The 23,933-nt window shown below is 37.1% G+C and overlaps 1 protein-coding gene across 3 annotated transcripts in view; it reads left to right on the forward strand.

The window, feature by feature from the left end:
- Positions 1–23,933, forward strand: part of ksr2 (kinase suppressor of ras 2) — a 115,148-nt gene that overhangs the window by 10,297 nt on the left and 80,918 nt on the right. For 2 of the 3 annotated variants that reach the window (XM_040050631.1, XM_040050630.1), the window contains exons 2-5: positions 3,383–3,523; positions 4,343–4,493; positions 17,037–17,072; positions 18,864–19,365. In XM_040050631.1, the coding sequence (XP_039906565.1) occupies positions 3,383–3,523; positions 4,343–4,493; positions 17,037–17,072; positions 18,864–19,365 (830 nt within the window). The remainder of the gene's footprint in view (positions 1–3,382; positions 3,524–4,342; positions 4,494–17,036; positions 17,073–18,863; positions 19,366–23,933) is intronic. The other variant, XM_040050632.1, reaches the window with a different exon arrangement.

A 23,933-nucleotide genomic window follows, 5' to 3' on the forward strand; every position in this document is an offset into this window, starting at 1 on the left:
CACAGATGCTCTTCTGCCTAATTTGGGTGTTTATTAGAGTTTCTATTGCTTTGCTGTCAACGTGAAGCAGTCTGACCATTCTCCTCTGGCCTCTGTCACTTTAAGCATTTTCACCTAAAGAACTGACACTCACATGATATTTCCTCTTCTTCAGATCTATCTCTGTAAGCCCTAGAGATGATTGTGTGGGAATATCTCAGTAGAACAGCATTTTCTGAAATACTTATACAGCCCATCTGGCATCAACATCATGCCACATTCAAGATCATTTAAATCAGCTTTCTTGCCCATTCTGATGGTCGGTTTGAATTTCAAGTATTCATGGCCATGTCTGCTTGGCTACATGCACTGCTGTCATGTAATTGGCTGAATAAATGTCTGTGTTATTGATCAACTCAATGGGTGTACTTAATAAAGTGGCTGGTGAGTGCATATCACACTGGAAATATATTTTTCAGAGGTATTACTTTTATTGTAATTTGTTGGTAATTAGTCCAAATGTAAACATTCTGATGGTAACCATTTTCAGATATTTCATTAATCTGCAAAGGTGTTTTGAATATTTTAAATATTACACATCTAAAAAAATAAGATGTTTGTTTAGGTTTTGTTTTAAACAGAAACATGGAAGTAGCAAATGATGGACATATACCCAATATCACGACTTCACTGTAACTTCCTGATATGTAGTATTTTTGGAGTCACCAGCACAGCTACATCTTAGTGATAAGATGATCCCAGTATATTATACAGAACTTTAGTTTTAAGTATCTAAATGAATGTTGTTTTGTTCATTTTTTTTAATGTAAAATTGATTGAAAACCAGAAATAATATTAGAACATTTGAACATATCTGTCATATATGAAGAAAAAGCATGTATTTGACAAATAGTTTATCAAATATGTATTCCGATTTTTTTACAAGAATTATGCAACGCTTCCTTCGACTGCGCTTTTATACTGTTACGTTTGGAAAAAATGTATTTATATTTTTGCTGTTTTTAAAAAAAAAAAATTAAAAAAAATAAAAATAATGAGTAAACCACAAAACTATAGAGCCAGCTTTTTGAATAGTTGCCTGTATATCTTAGAGATTTGTGTGCACAGCTAAAATAAAAGTGTAGTGATCTAACTGTGATAAATCACACAACTTTCAAAATGACAGACGGAACTCACTATGGATGCAAATTTCTTGCTGTCGCTAAATAACATGCGTGCATCTGACCCATGAGTGAACTTGTGTTAAATAATATTTTCAGTGTAGAGTTCCCTGCAGGGAGAGGGCACTCTGTATACATGACTGTAAACTGCTTTAATTTGGACAAGCACTCAACTTAGCAGTGTAGTTTAGTTAATAATAAGTAAGTAAATAAGGATGTTTTAAAGTGAATACTGTCACCAATGTATTGAATAAATGTTATGCTTACTTGCAAATACATAGGCTCTTAAATATAAAACTGCTTCTTGATTGAGCATTTGTAAAACATTTTTAGAAAAATAGAATAGTTCAGTCAAAATTTTGCTTTTTAGTGTTATTTACTGTAAGTTGGATTAATGAGACCACAGACAAGTAGCTGCATTTATTCCCCCCACAAGTTTGCTTGGAGCCTGCTTGGAGCCTATATACATGGCTAGCATGTTATAGTGTTTCATGTGTGTGAATGTTTGCACAGAGAACTTTTGGCTCACCGTTTGATGACAAATTGTAGGTCACTCGGACCCAAGTGGATTGTGGTATACTGGCAGACATGGCAAACATAACACTGGCACTGCTGTTCTTTACATTGCCACAACTTCTTTGTTGGCTGTTTGGTGTTGACCACTGGTTTTGAGTGGAGTAATATGAAATCAGGAGCAAGGTGTGAATAGAGCTACCTGTTTGTCATCAGGTGCATTTGATATGTTAGGTGAACCTGTAAAATTGGCTAAAAACTACACAGCTAAAAATGTAACAATTAAAAAATCAACCAGTATAATATTTACTTATTTATTTATAGCTATTTTAGATTTAGATTTGTGTAGATATTGATATAAATTTATGGTGTGAGAGTGAGCTACAGAATTCACTTGGAATCAAACTGTAAATAAATTTGATAAACATCCATCCAACCATTCTCTTCCGCTTATCCTTTTCGGGGTTGCGGGGGGCTGGAGCCCATCCCAGATACCATAAGGCAAGAGGTGGGGCACACCGCGGACAGGTCGCCAGCCTGACACAGAGAGGCAGACAACCACTCACATTCACACTTATGGGCAATGTAGATTCTCCAATTAACCTAACCCCACCAATTACATATCTTTGGTCTGTGGGAGGAAGCGGGAGTACCCGGAGAGATCCCACACAAGCACAGGGAGAAAATGCAGACTTCTATTTTGATAAACAGTCAATTTAAATTATACAATTTAAAAAAAAAAAACAAAAAAAAAACAAACAAAAACAAAAAACGAACTGTATTATTTTTTTTGTTTTTTGTTTTTTTGCTGTATGTTGTCTTGCAAAAATATACAACATCACATGCAAAGTTATTACAATTTATTGCAGCGCTATCGCCAATTGATGATTTATTATTTTTGCAAATGACATCCTCCTTCACTAACAAGCCACGTGTCTGTGGCAGGAAGAATGACTTCTAACAAAGGAAAAGCCTGCATGCATCTGCCCACTTGTATGTGTCTTTGTATCAGCACCATTTTTCAGTTTAGAGGAGGTTTCTGATATAATCACAGCTTTCAACCAATAAGCACTCAGCAGCGAGTTGAAGAGGGGTTAAATGATGAAACAGTGTTTCATTTGCTTTGCCTGAGCTGATTAACCAGGCTGTCCTGGAATTTCTGTGACACCAGAGGCTCTTCCTAACTGACTGATAGGATATTACCATGACTATGGTACTGGCATGACCTTATGTGACTGCTTTGATTTCTGGGATTTTTCAACAACAGGCTAAAAATATAATTGAAATCTTTTTTTCCTGCACATTTAAACATATTAGGATTATTTAATAGGATTTAAAAACACATGATTTGTTTTTAAAATGTAAAGTTTGCTTTTTTTTTTATAAAGCACTACACCGGGCAGGAGTTTTGCAAAACTGACACAAACTGTTGACCTGTTCAGGATATACCTTGCCTTTAACCCCATTACAGCTGAGGTAGGTTCCACTCTTCCAGTGGTGTCGGAGTAATATTAAAACAATTTCCATTGTTTTATTTGTGCTTCAGTTTTAAAGGAATTTTATAGAAAACAAAGGAAAGAGAAACCGAGAGGTGAAACGTACTTTTTCAGCACAGAGAATTACTTTTGTATGTAGATATGTTTAAAAATGTGAAAGTAGTTTGGTCAGGAGAAGCATCGTCTCACTGTTTTTGTCTTTCTTCCTCCTAGGGGAAGTTGGTAAAGTACTTCAGCCGCCAGCTGTCCTGTAAGTGCAAAGTGGCCTTAGAGGAACGCAGTGCCGAGCTGGAGGACTTTCCTCGCCTCGGCCACTGGTTCCGCATTGTCAACTTGAGGAAAGAGGTCACACAGGTAAGCCGTGATACCACGTAGTAACCATTTTTTACACTCAAAATACATCTCATGATCGTTGCTTCAAAGTCAAAATTTCAGATGATATTTTTCTGATTTGTGTATTTGACAAACTGTTCCAAGAACTTTTTAACACATTGCCTTTTTCTGCTTTCTCTCTTTTTAAAAAAAAATATGTTTTGTACAGATTTGAATAAAGTTTTTATACTTAACATTTAAACATTTCACTGTCACTATCAGATTGTAGCTTTTAGCAGTTGAGGTTTCCATACTGGTGACTGAGAGCAAAATCTGACAGCTCATATCACCCTCTGGCTAAAAGCTTACTAAAATGCTGTAAATGCCATAGCACTGAGTTTCGAAGTTTTCGTGTACTAGTGGAGTCTCTATGCATCTCATACTGGGCCTTTGTGTATCACCTCAGCTCACCCACTGGCAGAAAGGAGCTATTTTAGCCCCTTTCTTTATTGCTTTAAGCAGGAGGTTTTAGCAGTATGTGCGGTGACGGAGATGTCCATATAAACATATGCACTGTGATTGACATCGTGGAGAGTCATGAGTGGAAACAACTGATGTTGAGCTGATATAGATCAATTGTTTCATGAGGATTTGGTTTACAGGGATTACTTGTAAGTTTGATGGCCTCATTATAGAAAATCCTGATCATCCTTAATGTTGTTACACTGTATAATAAAGAAAATTATCTATTACTGTAACTTATTCCATTAAATGTATATCTAAATATCTAGGTTTTTGAGCTAGATGTGTATTTGTGGTGGTCTTTAAGCTGCATGCATGTTGCATGTGTATATTTGATAGGAAATGAGTCCAGGTGAGGTGACCCTGGAGGGCTTGCTGGAGATGAGCGAGGAGCAGGTGTGTGAGCTGCTGCAAAAGTTTGGTGCCAGTGAAGAGGAGTGTGCCCGTCTCAACGCTTCCCTCTCCTGCCTCAGAAAGGCCCACCAGCTCGGTGAGAGTCCACTCAAAACACTCACAGATGAGCTCATACGCTCACACACATGGAAAATACTAATCTTTATATAACGTTATCACTGTTTGTGTTCACTAGAAATTAGGATATTTGTGTCTAACCAATGAAATAAACTATGAATTATTTTCTGTGCACACTAAGAAAGTTCACTTATAGTGCGTTCAGACTGTATGGGTGCATACTGAATATATGGTATTTTTAAAAAAATTTCAATTTTTTTTTTATAGCTTTTATAACTACACCCAGATTAAATATTCTTTTTATATACTCTCCGAGCATATATTTCTGTTTTCCAGTTTTCCAGACAAAAAGAGTTGTCTGGAGAACTTGATTTGTGATTTGCTTGAGTTGGATGATACATCTTGGGGAGCAAATGTTCACCTTTAGTTATGTTGAATTGCTTGTTGATTGGTTTGTTAGGAACTCGTGCATTATAGAGGGCGTTAGGCACATAGAGAGGGGGTGACATACATAATAATACTTGTCCACATTCACAATAGACTGTTGATTTTACAGTAAATTCATGACTTTTCTCAGACATATAACAGATCAATAAAAACTACTTTTAATGTGCTCTCACTACACAAATTACGACATATCACTTACAGTACTGAATTGCTGACTTCTAAAATTATTGATATTGATCTATAAACCTATACTGGTGTTATTAGGTCAATCTGTTCCACCCTGGAGGACCCATTGTTTTTAAGGTTATCAAGGATAGGGGCAATGCCTGAAGTGACAAACCAGAGCTTTTGTGCACAATTATTAGAGCAATGTTATTATAATCAGCATTTGCTGACTAAATGGCTCATGGCTGCAATTTACGCTTTTATTTGCAGTGTAGATTAGGAGTTATTTTTTTTCAAATCTCACTTTGGACTGATAATGATGAGGACATTTATCCAAAGAATGCAAATGTTGTTCACGCTGACCATAAAATTCTGATGCTTTTACTGACATTTAGGATTTATGGGGTTAAATATTAAGAGATTTTAATGAATTAATTAAATGATTGCAAATTACATGAGATAAAGATAAGACAATATGGTAATTTGTAATCATTTATTCACTGAATAAAAAAAATCTGTTACAGTTTTTTTTTGTTGTTGTTGTTTTTTAAGATTTGTTTTTATATTTTTTCCCATTTATATATTTTTTTCCAAAACAGATTTTCACATTAATTTTTTTTAATCTTTCATTCCATATTCTCAGTTGTCATCAGTTTCAAACGTTAGTTTTTGTATGTTAACTGTCAAGCAGCAAAACATAAGAAGGTCAGAACAGGTATTATAATACAAACATTATTAAGACAGTAAAAATATTCACCAAAGCTTCCTCAGATTGGTTGTGTTGACAAATTTCACTTAAATAACAATGGAAAGGTTTACTGTATGTTTTATTTTTATTTTTGCCAACACCCAGTATTATTTCATTTTTAAGTATAGTTTTTATTAGTATTTCCATTGAATATAATACATTTTCACATATCGTTGTAATTTAGTTTATTTGTATTGAACTTAATATCCTGGGTAGTGAGGTGTTTCATGGGGTGATGATAAAAAGCTGTTTTTGTGAATGGGAAACGTATTACTTATTAAAAGTAAACTCACTTATGAAGTGACATTCAAGCCTCAATATGTTTAGTGAAATTGCTGTTGTTTCTATAGGTGGTGCTGTTTTCTTTTGTTCACTACCAACAGATCTGCCTTTCCTCTCAGCCTCTTCTTAATTTATTCATAGCACAATGAACTAAAACACTACATATACAATACAACACCATCCCTGCTTCTATGCTACATCCAGTGTGTGAATGTGTGTGTGAATGTGTGTGTGACTGGATGTGTAAAGCGCTTTGGGTCCTTAGTCCTTAGGGACTAGTAAAGCGCTATACAAATACAGGCCATTTACCATGTTTTCAGAAAGACATGATAGATAATATGATAAGACATTCTGACTCAAAATATTTAGAATAACACTTTTTCTGAAATGTATAAACAATATGGTATTCCTGTAAATTATCAATACAGAGAGCAGTGTGTTCTTGTCCTTTAGTCATGTGCAACATTAATTTGGTAAAATGCTTATGTCTTTATTTTCTGTTCTCAGCGGGGCCAGACTGTCAAAAATGAAACAGGAAGTCAGATGTGTATCATTGCTTTGTGGTATTAACATATCATACACTGTCGGTAAATATGCAAAATTACTGCACTGATGCATTTGTTTAAAATAGCTGTTTTTAAGAACTGGTTCCCATGGTTCATCCACTTGTTCTAATTTGTTATTAGAAATGGAAGTGCATATTTCTTAGCAGAGCATATTGTGATAGCATATTGCCTCCAGCTGAGCAATAGAAAAATGAAATCTCAAAGTCAAACCCTTGTATTAAATGTCATTTTGTGCATTACATTATTACTGCGGCCTCACATACCTTTAACAATGATAAATCTATGCAATTATGGTTAAAATTATAAAGATATTTTTAAAAGAATATTTTTTTAATCTCCCATTTTGGAGAGACATTTTGTAAAAATTGTAGTTGTCTCAGTAAAATAAACTGATTCTATATTTTTCTCCCCCCTTTTTATTTATTTATTTATTTATTTTATTTTATTTATTTTAAAATCAAATGTGGCTGTTGGTAACAGAATTACATGCATAGGTATGTGCTGTGATGCAACAAGTGTGTTTGGTTTGTTACATGGTTGGCCCCCAGATGGCATAAACGGACCACATTTTGTTTTCAGTCATAACTATGACTTTTGCAATGATTCAGCTGAACCAGAAGGGGGCAGTAGAGTATCACTAAAATTAGGGTGGACGTTTTAGTAACAACCTTTAGTACACCCGTTAACATAGCATATCTGGTTCTCTTCGACTCCCACTCACACACAGAGCCACACACACCCACACATACACCCACATACCAGTAAGAACATACGCGCGCGCACACACACACACACACTCTGTTTTGTAACAGATGTCCTTTCAGACAGAAGACTCTGCTGAATAATTAAGCAAATTAACTTGATGAGTAGTTTTACTTCAGTGTGCCCTAAGCAAAACTGTACTTCATTAAAAGAGCGTTTTATTAGAGGAGGTGTAACATTCAGTTGCTGTTGACATTCAGACGAACAGGTCTTTTACTGCACAGTCTGAAAATCAGGCTCTTTGTTAGGCTGCTGGTGCTCGGCTGTCCTCTCGAAATATTCATGCTCTCTGCTTGTTTTTCAGTCAGTCTGCTGCTCTTGCCCACCTTCCTGTGTGCTTCTCAAACTTCTCTTTTTCCCTCATCAGTTCGACTGGGTACCGGGAAAGATAATATCCAGAAAGGCAAACAGGCCAACCCCGTCTCATAGCAAGCAGTAATGCCTATGCTGTACCACACTGCAAAACATGTGAATTTTCCATAAAGGCTGATAAATTGTAACTTGTGTTTTCTGGCCTGTTGTTTTCTATTAGCTGGTTGCAGTGTCACATGATTCCCGAGTGTTACATTTAAAGTCCCATTACTAGATGTTGCTTCGTTTTTATGTGTTTAAATTAGTTTTTGTTAGCTATGTCAATTTTTTTTTGCCTTTTTCTTTTTGGTATGTTTATGCCGACTTTGACTTTAACTCTTTCTTCATTTAGGTTTAGGCACCAAAACTAGAGTTTGTGCTGTAGACCATTACATATTTTACTTGAAGACTGTCAACTCCAGTTTCAGAGCAGTGGAACCGCCTGATGGCAGAATCCATCAGGGGGTTCCACTCAGCGATGCCTCAGTCCTTCACGGTTCACACCGACAAGGCTATATTAAACATCACTGGAGACCATGGAGACCAACTCACCTTTGTCATAACTGTCTATGACACTTCCTTCAATCTGATTTTGAATAAATGCAAAAGTTGAGGAAGCTGGGCTGCATTCATAGCCAGGATACATGTGGAACATTGATGATAACACAATTCAATGACGATTTCCACATAAAATGTTATAACTGGGGAATAGTGTAACCTAACAACAATGTTTTTACACATTTACTTTCTTTGAGAAATCTTTGAATAAAAACCTGCTTTTGAAAAAAATCAAACGAAGCCATAACAGAAAACATCCTTAATTGAAGGTCGGCTGTCTTCTTTGTCTGGTCACACATGAAGTATTCAGTACAGCTGCTGCTCCTCTCTACTGAGGGTGTTGCTTTGTACCAGTAGTCCCCTTAATGTCTTAAATGGTTTGTACAAAGTTTGACTAAAACACCCTGGTGTCGCTGGGATAATTATAGTGTTTCCCACTGATTTATCAGTATCTCTTCTGGCCTTTCTTTTTGTGTTTTGGAACTCTTTCACAGGAAACTTGTCTCCAACTTTTTTTATTTGTTTTACCCAAACAAACCTAAAACTGGGAGTTCCACTAAATGATAACAAAAAACACCTCAAAAAGTTGATTCTGTTCATCTGGATGTAGCTTTTTCTTTTTCTTTTTTTTTTTTTACAGCTTAAAAAAATGAAACCAGGAATGTCATTGATTTAACTTTATCCGACTAATATTATTTCAACAGAGAAAATAAAATTGGTGCATAACTTTAAAAAATGGTATGATAGGTTCAGTCTTATTTTTCTCATATAAAATGTAATACCAGTTTCAAAAGCAGAAGCACTAAACCTGAAAACCCGAGCAAATCTTTGAGCACTGATAGAAATTTCCCCACCAGATGTCACATGACCAAAGTCTATTATGACGATTTAGATGATCTTTGTTTATATCGTCAACATCTTTTCCTTTGTCTTCCATATTTTATCCTCATTCTTTTCTTTGCCTTTTTCTGTTTTTTTTTATTTAGTCCATTGCTTCCACCTCCCTCCACTTCCCCCACTGCCTCTCCCTGGCTCTCCAAAGACAAGCTCTGGCCACACAGAGCCACTAATGGACTCTCTAACAGGGGGGCAAGCTAAAGATGTGTGAATGCGCAGCAGCAACTCCACCACCACTACCACACAAAGTGGTGAGAGGCACTTTGGGCTGAGAGAAAAACCTGGTTTTACACAAGCGTTCTTCATATTCTTGCTGAGAATACGAGCTGAGAGAAGGAGATGTGTCATAGCTTCAGAACACTGCTACATTTGCGCATCTGTATTTGTTTCTGTATTTTAATGGTATTGTGCAAGTACCTGTTTGTCAGAACATCTGTATAAATAGAGCACATGCAAAAGCTTTTTAAGGGTTAATGAGCCCCATGAGAACATTTAGCACACGAGGCAAGAAGTGGAGGATGCTCTTACGTGTTTTTTAATAGTTATATATTTCTTCTAAAAATCTGTAGGCTGTTGCAAAAATCCATATAAATATATATATTTATTCAACTGCCATGAATGAAAGCAGAAAAAAAAAAAATGTTGCTCCAGTTTGTGAGTCATCAGGAATTATGTTAAAATTGGCAGGCACGGACATTAATATACTTTACAGTCTTGCCAGCTTATATATCACATAACCATACAAGTACAAAACATACCAAGTGAATGTATGTTCCTCTGCAATGTGGTGTTGAAGGAAGGAAACTAATGCAAGTTAATAGAATATTTCACTACTGGCTCTTGGGATTGCAGTCCACGAGCTGCAATGAGGATGAGTCATACAATTTGAAGGCAGCCGGTCAGTCGTTTGTGCTGCAATATACACACATTATCCAGCCCACCCCTCCAGACAAGTCCACACACACACACAAACTCTCGTACACGTGAAGAATATTTTTTTTTGAATTCGTGTCCTTGTGTTGAGCAGCTATACTGCTGATCTTTGCTCAGCACGACAGGTTTCCTCTGTGCTTTTTCTCTGTAATCTTTGACATCTGAAAGGAATGTCCTCATGCCCTGTCTTCAGACAGCTTTACATGCATAAAAACACCTAATTGGCTTCAAATGCCATCAGCAAGAAAAAGAGATGAGTAAAAGCAGTGGATAGGGAGGCACAGAAGATGCGAGATAAGGAATCGGAGGTGGACAGGAAAGTGAAGAGGGTATGTATGGGGATGGGGGTGCGCGCGCAATATCAGGAGAGAAAATTAGGGCGAGACATAGGTGATGACAACGGGAGGTGAAGAAGAAGCGTCTTCATGTTGCGAAGAAAAAAAGCAGACGCATCGGGAAAGGAAAGCGACCAGAAGATGCAACCCCCCACCCCCAACACCTGTCTTCCTGCACACCCATAGGTGGTCCCTATTGGCTGTTAACTAATTAGCAGACTCTAACTTTGAGTCCCACTGATTACACTGCAAGAACATCCACAAACCCCCAATTCAAAAGAGTCAAGATTAAAAAGGGAGACTGCATATATTGAACTCAGCCATTGCCCTTTTCACCAAATCCTGTTTACAGTGGCGGTGAGATAGACCAGCTACTGTCCCAGTGGCATTTCATTGCCATTTAGCCTAAAGAAGCAACACATTTAGAGGTAATTAGTCCAATTATGAGGTTGTTATCTGCATTTCTCAAAGCCTCGCCACGTGTTAAGCTCGCACCATTAATGGTGTTGGGGCGTGCTATTTGCATTAATCACTGCAGTTTCTCGACAGTTGATGTGGAGATGCAGGGTTATTCAGGTGAGAGCAGAGAGTGGAAGATTGATGATGATGTGGCTCCAGAATTACATCTGAAGTTATGCATAAACATGGCCAACATCTGCTAATAAAAGGGGTGAAACACAGAAAGGGCTCATTAAACTAAAGGCCTGACCATAAAGAAAGTTTTGTTTTTTGTTTGTTTGTTTTTGTTTTTAAACCCGAGAAGGTTATGGAATCTTATGGAAGAGCCTTTTGTCTTTTTATGCATTTACATACACCTTTTAGGAATTTGTTATCTATAAATAGCAATTCTGAGGCAAGATATAACGAGAAAGGGAGGAAGAAAAACTGAATACACTGAACACGAGACAAGGGACTATCAAAATAAAACCGGAAACATGAGACACGAACTGACAGAATACAAGGAATAGAGGGAGCGAGAGACACGACTGGAACACGGATGAATAAACATTCAGACCGAACTTATCCTACATGATAGACATGACAGACCAAATACAAAGAACGCAGGAAGGAGACAGAGAGACATCAAAGTGGAAATGCAAAAGGACCTAAACGATCTAATCAGAGCTTGTAAGCACAAGAAAACTAAACATAAGTCACTCAGAGTATAACTAAACTCAGAATTCACAACTTCAACCAGATTCAAACTGTCCAAATACTGAACCACCGGGTTACAGATCCAGCATCATGACAGGTACTGGGTCTGATGAGCACTGGCCGATTGGCAGTGTTCAATTAACAAAATCTGAGCTTGATTTAAAGACTTTAATCTGTAGCTTTTCATTGGAATTTTAAATATAAGATATAAAGAGTCAGAGGCTGATAAAACAAAATAAACCTGTCAGATGTATCAAAGCAGTGGCCAAATCAACAGTATAAGACAGTCTTAAAAAATAATAAACTGGCCAACTCTACAACAGTGAAAGGCCTGAAAGACCATTGAAGACAGCTAAAGTGCATAATGACAGAATTATTCACAACGTCTAACCAAGTAAAGCACATGCTTGAAGAGGCTGGCTTGTCACTATAACAATCAACAATCAAGAGATGTCTTCATGAATGTAATTACAAATAGTTTGCTACAAGGTGCAAAGAACAAGAAGACCACCCAAGAAAAAGATCAGATTTTATCAGAAAGCATCGAAAAAGACCTGCACAGTTTTGAAAAAATAATTTGAAGGACCAAGATTGACTTGTACCAGAATGAGGGGAAGAGAGCAACATCTCAAGAAATGAAACAGAGCATTTAGGGGTGTCCATGGATTGCTAGGGATTTTCATCCATGTATCAAAAACAATTCTTGAGTTTAAATTTGTCCAGTAAGCTTGTCCAGTTAATTTTGAGCAAAATGGAGAAAACGGAGCCATGTGTACTAGAAATTGCTATAATTCTTAAAATAAAAAACCCTTTTTATTCTATGGTAAAACATTTTTTTGCTCACACTGTATAATCTTATCATCTAGTGCCACTAACAACCCGCACTTATAAGTCTACACTCTCCTTAGTATTATTACAGTGCGAGAATGTGCACCATGTAAAAACAAAAGAACCAGGAAGAGAATTATTAATTAGCTTTACAGTTTCCAATCAAATCACATTTAAAACTTACCCTGTTTTTTTTTTTGCCTCAAATGAAAGAGAATATCTGATCTCATTATGACATTCAGAGCTAATGAAAGCAGAAATCAACCAGGACTGTCTCTCATATTATATGATGGCTTAAGAATTGGACACTGATTTATTGCTCAGATCATCATCATCAATTCATTTTCATCAATTGGGAATCAAAAGTGGCTCAAAGTATATTTTGATCATTTTACAGTTTCACACAGTTAATATAGTTTTGTTTAGTAATAAAATAATAAAAAACCCATAAAATAATGCAGTTTTAAGGGCACTGGAAGAAAGCCTCAGCAGAAAAACGATTGAATAGCAAAGCATTGATGTCAGCAGGTTATTGTCTTGTTGATATGCCTTTTGCCCCATGAAGTTAGGGTTATTTAAATTATTAATTACACATTATATAAAGAGCATTTTTAATATCAAAACTCTCCATGAAATGCAACTTCAAAAATGTACTGTCTAACGAGCACAAGACACACAAATTAACTTAAATCACAGATCTCAAAGGGGTTACGCTCAGTATGTGTTCTTCATCTAATTTAGCAGCGAGCTGTTTTTGATTTGCCTCAGGCTTTTGCTTAGGTGAGATGATCTGAAACAAGAAATTCATCAGTCAGCTCCTGTTACTATTTTGCTAAAGCTGTTGCTAAGATACTAGTGTGCTTCATGGACTGAATCAGGACTTGAAGCAACAGTTTTATTAGTGTGATTCAAGTTCATTGCTTCTCATGCAGAGAAATTTCACTGGGTATCAGCTTAATAAACACTGTCAAAAGTATTTTTTAAGTGAGGCAGGCTTATACAAGAGTATAACTGCCAAAAGGAATATTGTAATTTAAATCATCGATGTTGGCATATCCAAAAGCTACCTATTTGGTAATTGGACAGTCCGAAGGTATTAAACACCCTTCAATCAGCCCCAGTCTGCTATCTAATGTCTCTCACCCGTAAGCTATAAAACCTATCGGTGGTCTTTGATTATTCATGTTGGGTCAAGCAGAATTTTTACACTTCTGAGTGGCTTGTCATGGTTTTATTTCTGCTAATAAAGAAGGGATGATTGAGGAACATCTGTGGATGAGCACTCCTTTACAGCCTGTCTTTCTAAAGGATTTTGCAGCTATGAATTGTGGCTTTAGATATATGTAAGCGTGATCTTCAGGCAGCCTCACTGAGGGCAGAAAGGCAGCTACAGCATGATAAATATTCTGATCATAGTTTTGGATTTGCCATTGTTCTCGGAAACATATTCTGTGCAGGAGATGCATAACCACGTGCCAGGCAGTGCTGACAACCAATTGGTTTCTATGACAACCAAGACAATACCAGGTTCCCTGATTATAATTGTCAGCCAGAGAGCAGGAACTAATCAGGGACACTGTTTTTTTTTTTTATATAATATAAAATTATTATTTATTATATATATATATATATTCATATTACTGGTTGTTTAGCCTTTACCTTCTGTTATCTCCAGTTTAATTGGTTAAAATAACTATGAATGAACCAGAACAGTAACAATCCAGGTTATTTTTTCTGTGCAGAATTTTAGTTCTTTTGATTTAAAGCACTATGCTGAGTGTCTAAATAGCAGTAGTAGTAAAGCACGCAACGGCTAAAAAAATATTGACCAATAAAAAGTAAAAGAGAGATCTTTAGAACTGATTCAGTCTATGCAAGGATTGTCAAAACTCTGAAACTGAAAAAGAAAACTATATATGTGTAACATGGCTATTGTGTTTATACTATACAGACTGAGAGCGATCTACACAAGAATTCCATTTGCCTTGACTGAGGGTTTTATGCACAAATGGCAAATAAAGAACCTTGAACTTTGTATTGTGAACAAGCAAGATACAACCAATAACTGTTATTTCCATCCGCCTCTCCATGACATGTAGTTATATTTCTAAAAAGGCACCTCAGTGCGTGGTAACATGAAAGAAGTGGCACTGGTGGCATCTGACCAATCCATACAAATGTAAATCTATATTTTTATCAAATCAGCTGATTTTGCAGAAGAAGATAAAACTATGTTGTATGAAAAATATGAAAAGATAACACAAATAATATAGATGGAAAGCAACACAGCTCCTGCAGACAAAGCAGTGGCATGAATGTGTGCAGCAGTTTACTGTTAAAAGTGCTGCAAGAATGTGTTTTCTTCAGTACGACCGCTAAAGATCTACTATAGTAAAGTCTAGCCCATTCAAAGCCAAGAAAAAGGCTGGCTGGTTATTTAACAGACTTACTGTATCAATATCACAGTATTATCATTCAAACACAGGAGAAAATTGTTTTGTTTTTTTTCACCTGCAGCTTTGGTGGTGTTTAACAGTTCGAGAGAAAGTAAAACAATAAATCTAAAAAACAGAATTCAAATGTTTCCTTAGTCTCAATGTAAATTTGATGTAAGATCAGCAAGTACATATAGGTGTCCTGTTTTAGGACCAAAGGTGAATCTTTATAGAACAATACAATTTTTATAAAGTTGTTTACAGTTAACAGTAAAAAACAGTTTCAGCTATATTTATCACCAAAGTTCATTAGGGAAACATAAAGACTTTGGGTGCTATTAAAAAACTTTCCGGCTGTCCATACATAGAAGTCCAAGGGATTTTCCTCGAATGGTGAAGCTATTTTACAGCGATTTGATTGGTCAGCGATTTAATACCTGTTGGTCACTAATCTAGAAGATAATCATGCTCAAAATGTAATTAACTGGACTTTTGGTCCAAAGGTTTTCATACCAGAGGCATGGCAGCAATCATTCACTCTAACTTATTAATCAACCAAAGACCCGACAGAGTTTTAATTCATTTGAAAGCCTGACTTTGAGCCTTGTCCACTGTAACTGGAAAACTTAAAAAACAGTTTTATTTGTTGTTATGTATTGTTGACCTGGTGCTTACTCAGAGTTTCTATCTGATTTCTCAGAGTTTTTATCTGATTTAGGGGTCAGCTCAGATAAACACATTATTGTCTGTGATTTTAACATCCATCTAGATAGTCATCTTTCAAAATTTAAAAGAAGCCACCCATAACTTTAATCCCGCTCTAGATCTTGTTCTGAGATATGGCATAGAAACTGAAAAGTTAACAGTATTCCCAGAAAATCTGCTTTTGTCTGATCAGGGGAGTTTTTTTTTGGGGGGGGGGGGGGGTTTCAATCAGGGTTCACAGCTCATTACAATAGGGAAACGGCATTAACGGCATGGGGATTATAGGCACAGTGATGCTGTGGTTTGAATCATATCTATCTAACACACTCTTCACACACAAAGGTTAACTATAGAGCTCCATAGGGTTCTGTACTGGGACCTATTCTTTTTACATCATACATGCTTTCCTTTGATACCGTCATTAAAAGCCATAGCATACATTTTCACTGCTATGCAGATGACATCTAACTTTATCTATCTATGAAGCCAGATAACACACCTCAATTTATTAAACTGCAGGGATGTCTTAAAGACATGAAGACCTGGATGACCTCTAATTTTTCTGCTTCTAAATTTAGATAAAACTGAGGTTATTGTACTCACCCCTAAAAATCTTATCTAACCAGATTTTTACTCTGGATCGCTGCTGGTTTACTTGCCGTTTCTTGGGTACTGGTATTTAAGAGTTGAATAGGAGGAAGAGCCTTTATCTTCCAGATCCCTCTCCTGTGGAACCAGCTCTCTGTAGGGTGGTGATGTGTTAGCAACTATTAAAAATTCTCAGATGCAGAACAAATGAAAATATTTAAAGAAAAAAAAAGACACCCTTGAAACTTGCCATATATTAGGACTCTTGTGTCTTCAGTTGTCTCTTCCCATAACTCATCATTTCTTCCAGCATCTTCTTCATAACATTATAGAAAAGCTGCTCACTACCCCCATCGCCCCCACCCTCCTCTAACTTTTGCAATTCTTCTGGGACTTTTTATTGCTGATATTTTCGTGGTTCATTTGATGTTGCCATTGTGAAAGTGTGTGCATTTGCATTGCTTATAGTTCCTTAGAGACAATGTCAGATGGAAGAAAAAAAATAATGGCACACAAAAAGAAGAGAGTATGGGGTTGTTGACAGAAAATTTGCATTAATGGTGGCTTGACGGTCAAAAACATTTTTTTTTAAACTGTGAGGTCAAGTTTGTGCACACTCAGTCATGCATGAGATGCTGCATCTGCTTTGATGTACCCAGGATCAATTGTACTTTATGTTTTATTTTTCTAAATAGCCTTTTGGTTGTGCATTTGGTTGTGTAGATAGACGGATAGAATACTGCACACTATTTCAGTCGTTTCTCTTCCAGATCAATAAACACATTCCTTTTTTGTTTCTTTCTGAAGAACAACTTGAGGAGGATAAATTGCACAATAATGGAGGTAAAGTATTGTCATCTGAACTCAAAAACACTCATTTTGGCTGCTCACTTTCAAGTATTTTTTTCTCTGTTGATCTTTCTCTGTCATTCAGCTGAAAGTTTAGTTTTAGTAAAAGTCAGCTTGTGTTTTAACTCATGCAGCTTTGCCCTGTTCTGTTTTTGAGCACTTTTCCATTTCTCATTCTCTTCCTCCATCAAGCGATGCTTAATCTGCTCCACGCCAGCATATTTGAACACCACTGCTGCTCGTGTGCTCACATCAGATAATGGAAAAAATGTATTTTTCATTGCTCAGATTAATGCAGTTAACTTGTTGTAAATATATTCTTTGCTCTAGGACTTCATCAAATGCTTCAATTAAGACAAAAAATGCTTATGGATATTTTAGTATTACACACACACGAAGAACGTGCTTAGTTTAACTGCACCATTTTATTGCAAAATGCTCAAATTACAAAAAAATAACTTCTTCCTTTAATCTAAGTTGTGTCTTGATATACAGACAGTTTTTGTTTTGGGTTCATTTAAAAAAAAAATGTAAGTATTTTTTGTTTTGCAGAGCAATGTTGTATTTTAGTTTTTCATGGGTAGTCTTTTACAAAGCTGTGAGAAACATGAACAGAATTCCATTTATTATTCCATGTAAAATATATTGCACACAGTACTATGCAAAAGTCACGAGTCACCCCTCAAACCTTTGTTTTTTTCCAAGGAGTTTTTAGTGATTTTTAAGAATGGTCTTAAGCTATAGTTATTCAGGGTTTGTTTTTTTTTTTAAGATCTTTAAATTGGCTGTTTTTTTCACTCATTTTCAGTGAAGTTCTTGTACTTAAGTACACAAAAGTACATACAGTCATGTAAGGAAATAGGAAGAAATCCAGCAAGGCACAAGACCTGACAGAGTCATCAGTTCAGTGGCAACAGGTCATATACAGTCATGAGTCAGAATTTGAACACGTTAACTCAAATTGTTAGAGGTACAGAGCGAGTCGAGAAAGAGGTACAAGAGTGAGTGTCTACAGCCGTCTATAAACATGTTGGAGACTCTGTCATGGTTTGGGGCTGCGTTTCAGCCAGTGGTGTATGTAATGTTTTTTGGAATTATGAATGCGGAAAGTACATTCAGATTTTGAGCCAACATGCAGTACCTTCTGAACATGGCCTTAGAGCTGTTATATATCAGCTTTATTTTTCATCATAACAGTGATCCCAAACATACTGCCGAAGCAGTAAAAGCATACCTGGATAGAAATACACACAATGGAACATTATCAGACATGGATTGGCCTCTCCAGAGCCCAGAGCTCAACATTACTGAAGAAGTGTGAGAGTGGAGCAAAAAGCAGTCACCATCCACAGAAGAGCTTTGAATGTCCTTCAAGAAGCCTGGAGAACTATTCCTGAAGACTAACTGCTTAAGAGAGTTCAGGCTGGGTTGAAGAATGAACATGAAGCTTGTTTTATTTGTACAAACTCTGTTTTTGCCTTATATCTTTTGATGTTCGTTGTTGGATGAGTCAATGAATCACTGCACCTATTCCACTTTTTCCCAGCAAAAAATAAAGAATTGAGGGACGGCTCAAGACTTTCGTACAGTACTGTAGGTGGATATTGAATTGTAGACGGATATCTCCACACCTGGACAAACTAAACCAAAACTATTTGCATGAGTTGAAACCACTACGTGCAGCTAAAATATGTTATTTTGTTATTTTTGTAAAATTGTGAAAAATGTATTTTAGCAACATGTTACAACCAGATGTTTGTCTCTGTCTTTGTGGACTTTCAACAGGGAGCCAGACCAAACAAGACTGGTCCATTCAGTGGCCCACATCAGAATCTGGCAAAGAAAACACTCCGGTGTGCCAGCCAGAGGCCAGTCAGTGGATTCGGTTCCAGCTCTCTCAAAGCCCCAAAGTCCAGTCCAAGTACAACCAGCACATGTGCCACAGCCCACAGGCCCTGGCCCCCCCTTTGTATGCCGATCGACTCACTGTCGACAGCCCCTCTTCAGGGCTTTTCCCTCCCTTGGACTCTGGTCATCGCTCCCTGCCCCCATCACCCCGCCAGAGGCATTTTGGTCACACCCCTCCTCGGACTCATTTGGTGGTCAACACCATGACCCCACCTGGCACTCCTCCCATGCGGCGAAGGAATAAGGTGAAGGCCCCAGGAACACCACCTCCGCCAAGCCGCAAACTTATCCATCTTTTGCCAGGCTTCACCGCTCTGCACCGCAGCAAATCCCATGAGTTCCAGCTGGGGAACCGCTTGGATGACACACAGACACCAAAGTAAGTTTTGTGCTTCTCTGGATTTTTAATGGCAAATAGTGGCAGCCATTTTGGAGCACTGTGTGTGTTTTTGAGTGAATACAGAGGTTATTTTACTTCTAGGCTTCAGAAGTTGGTATTTACGTTTATCATTCCCAAACCATGGGAGAAAACAAATTAAATTTTATTAATGTATTCCAAAGTGTTTTTTTGGAATGTTTGCAAATGAGCCTCTATATGGAAGTTTTGGGCATCAGAACCAAGGATTAAATATCATTTAAAGAATTCTGTGACTAAACAATAAACAATTAAGGGCTGATTTATGTCAAGTTAATCCACTGAATGAAAGTATTATTAAATATATAATTTTTGCCTGTGACTTTACTTTAGACACTATAGTTTACCCTAATAAAAATAAGAAAGTAGCAGAAACAACATAAAGACAACAACAAAATGTAACCATCTGTGATTAAAACACAAATAGGCAATTCCTTTATGAGCTATTATTACCACATTTATGGAATGAATCACTGTATTTTTCGGACCATAAGGCGCACTGGATTAGAAGACGCACTGTTTTCATACATAAGGCGCACCGCATTATAAGGCACATTAAGCGAAACAAAACAGTCAGATAAGTCAAATTTTACTCAACTCATTCTTCTTGCTCCCTCCACTTCCGTACCATTGATTCATTAATGTTGAATTCTCTCGCAGCTGCTCTATTCCCATGTTGTTGCAGTACATTATGACTAACCTCGTATTGTGGATGGATTATCTCACTTGTTCTCTTGACTGAAGTTTGGTCCGTTTACAGCATCCTGCCATGCGATTGCATTTGTTCCTGACCATCGGGAACCCTCACGTTAACTTTTATTGAGTGGAAAAAAGTTAGCATTATTCCTCCAGCTTCACTGTTTATGTTATGCTAACATAGCTGTGTGCGAGCGATCATGTAGCACATCATTATATACCAGCTAGTCCAACTTCAGTAACCCTACAAACGCCACTGCTGTTTAGTTTTCTGTCTTCATTTATGTTGGAAGTGATAGCAGAGCTGTACGTTTTAATTTTTTCAGAAATCTCTCAGTCAGATCATGTTTAGGTGGAAACTAGCGAGTTAACTTTCTGCTAACTTCTAACTCCGTTAAATTTAATAAATTCTGTTGGATGCCTGGATGTTAAACTTCATTGTTACACCTGGTAAAGCAGCAACACTGATCATTTTATTAAAGATGAAATAATTTAGACAGTATTTAACTCTCAGTGATGCCGCACTGCTCGTTTAACTTTGGGACCTGAAGCAGACTGAGTTTTGGACCCAGATTACTCTGCGAGGCTCTTGACTATGGAGCCGTAATGCTCCGACAATCCATCAAGCGGTGCAGCTTCGTAGCTTCCCAAAGTCACACTAAAACATTTTTTGACAGAATTTTAAGCGCCGTGTACCACATAAAATCGGTTCGAGGTCTGTAAGCACAGAATTCATACATAAGGCTCACCGGATTATAAGGTGCACTGTCGATCTTTTGTTGTTGAGAAAATTAAAGGATTTTAAGTGCGCCTTATAGTGCGGAAAATACGGTAATTGAAACTTTTACACAACAGTTTTCAGCACAGCATGAAAAGAAGGGACTTTACACCTAGTATACACTTGCAGCTGGTGCACACTGCATTTTGGTGTTGTTTTGGTTTGTCATGCACTTCTTGATTTTTGTTACCTTCATGAAGCAATATGAGTCTATGACTTGCTTTGCTTTGTGTTGACTTCTTCTGCTGCTATTTTTTGTTTCCGAGTCGCAACATTAATCATTCAGGGGAAGAGTCCAGTGTGCCCTGTGCGCCAGTTTAAATGCTTATGAGGCTGTGGTGAAGTCACAGTTGGTGCATCCAAACCTATATACTAAGCTTACTAGTCAAAAACATATGGATTGCAGCTGTCTATCTTGAAAGCCTGACCAAGATCCTACATGTGTCATTATATGGCACCTGAAGTGTTTTCAGTATTTTTTTTTGTATGTTTGTCAGACTTAAATGTTTCAAATAATCAAACAAATGTAAATATTATACAAAGATAACACGAGTAAACACAAAATGCAGTTTCTAAATGAAGACGTTTATTTAGTAAGGGGGGAAATAAATCCAAACCTACATGGCCCTTTGTTTGCAAGAACTGACAATGAGTCTTTTACAGCGCTGTGGAGGAATTTTGGCCCACTCATCTTTGCAGAATTGCTGTAAATTATTGTATCTCTCATTTCTTCCTGAATTTCCTTTGACCCTGCCATAATGTCTGGCTTTTGAGTATCTTTTAGTCTACTTCACTTGGTCCTATTTCAGTGATTTCTTGATTGTCAGATATAATTCACAGATACAAATGATATGGGTTTCAAAACTATATTATGCTGTTTTATAGACAGTCAAAATTTGAAGCTGTATGATACCATAGGGGATAAAAGAATTGATAATGTTGCATATTCACACATCTACTTAAACTGATAAAGGCAGAGGGGCAGTGTTACATCTAAGCCATTTAAAAGTATTTATTTTCACAAATGTGAAAACCTGTGATAGGGTTTTAGGGATTTAATCAGTACCAGGAGAGGAATGTTAATATTATATTTTGTTTGCAAGGCAGATGATGATGGATCAAATGCAGAATTAGGTAAGGCTTTGTTTTAATTTAGGTTTGAAGCTTCATGGCTCCTATTTCACCAAATTATTTCAGTGTAAAAATGATCTCAGTGATAATAGTCTAAGGTAGCGGTGGTCAGTTAATTTCAGTTGAAGCCCTGCCTGAAGCAAACATTCAGAGATGCAGTCCTGTCCTCCCTCTGCTCTGTACAAAGTCTCAAAATGTAATTCCATCTGATCCAAGAAAGGAATGGCTTAGAAGGGAGGTTAGGACCATACCTTTCCTTTAGCAGTTTTACTGGAACTTAATCTTCCACCAGACCCCAATCAGATTAATTCCTGGGAGGACATCATTGCCTATAAAGGACCAACGGCCTGTCGGTAGAGATAAGGGGCCTTCGGGCTGAGTTCCTGACTGGCCTTCCCTATGTCTGGTGCTATGCTGATCAGATTTGGTCACAAACAGGGTCCACCACTGCTTGGTAATCAGGAACCAGAGTCTGCCTCAGGAGAGCTGCACTCATTTTGATAATACCATTAGATGACAGTGCCCCATCACTGCTACACTTGGTAAGTTAATATTTTAGAGCTGTCCTCTGCTTTTATGATGGCCATCTGGGTTATATGTGGTGTGGGCCTGGATGTACACAGGGCTACATCCACAATATCAGTGGGCATGGCTGTGTGTATGTGTGTATCTGCTTGGTGACGACTGGATCATAGCTCCAGTGAATAGGCTCAAACGGCATTAGAGAATTGATTACCGGTCCCAAAGCAGTGATAAACTGCAGACTGTGAATTGAGCTACTCTAATCAATGGAAAATGTATGCCTGGAAATGTTGCAACTCATTGAGACAGGGCAGATTTGCTGGCTTCTCTGATAGCTTAGTACCTCTCCTAATACATCATAATTGGATGCAGAATGGTGCTGGCAAGCATCAGGTTGGTTTTTCGTCTCTGGCGTCTCTTGTTTCTTCTATGTCTGTGCAAGGAAGTAGTAGGTATCAGTTTGTTTTTCTCTTCCTTGATGCAAAGGAGACTGAAGACTGAATCATACAGTTTGATTATTTCTTAAATGCTGCATCACGATTCGTCATGTGGTTTTTCACTTAAAGATTTGGGAAGATGAGAATCTTACAAATATTCCACCAGAGGGAAAAACCTTGATAAAAATACGTAAAATATCACACAAGTTTTTGCTTTTTTTTGAAGCTAAATAAAAAGCTTTAAAATCTTTAAAAAAAAATCTTTTTGCTATGCTCTTTCCATACTTCCCACATTTCCCCCTGTTACTAGGATTTTAATAAGTGCATAGTGCTCCTTGGGTTCTCATTTTCTTGTGCTTAATTGCCTGGCAATGTGGCCAGGACGCAATAGGCAGGGATTACCCTCTGACCCCAAGAGACATTATTCTCCCTTCATCTTAATGAGATATGGGCTAATTTCTCATTATCTAATTTCTGATTATCACTGCACAAAGACAGTGCAGCTGAATGTGCAAGACTGCCCCCCCCATACTTTGTTGAAAGAAAACTCGAGTTTGGTTTTGACAGATATGATATGATAGATAAGGGGGATTTCAATGTGTGAAAATGTGAAGGGTTCCTCTTGCTATCTTTTTTCTTATCTTGGATGCAATCAACTATAACCATTAACTCAGAGATAAAGATTTTAAAAAGGAGATAAAACATGGATATGAATGGAAAGTAATCATATTCGGCTTTCAGCATTTTTCCTCTCATGTTCATGGTGTGTTGTCGTCATCACAGTGTGAAAGCAAAGTTTTATTAATATCTGAGTGCTTTCAATTTCAAGATATGTTTAGTGTTATTCTTTTTTGGCATATATATCATCTAAAATCATTTAGAAATGTTTTTGCATTGTACACGTTCTCTAAAGTTGGCTTTCGAAGCATCTTGATATCCTTTCTAATGTATATTAGCCTCCATTTCCA

This window comes from Simochromis diagramma, unplaced genomic scaffold (assembly GCF_900408965.1).
Source record: "Simochromis diagramma unplaced genomic scaffold, fSimDia1.1 OVJJ01000131.1, whole genome shotgun sequence".
Lineage (NCBI taxonomy): Eukaryota > Metazoa > Chordata > Actinopteri > Cichliformes > Cichlidae > Simochromis > Simochromis diagramma.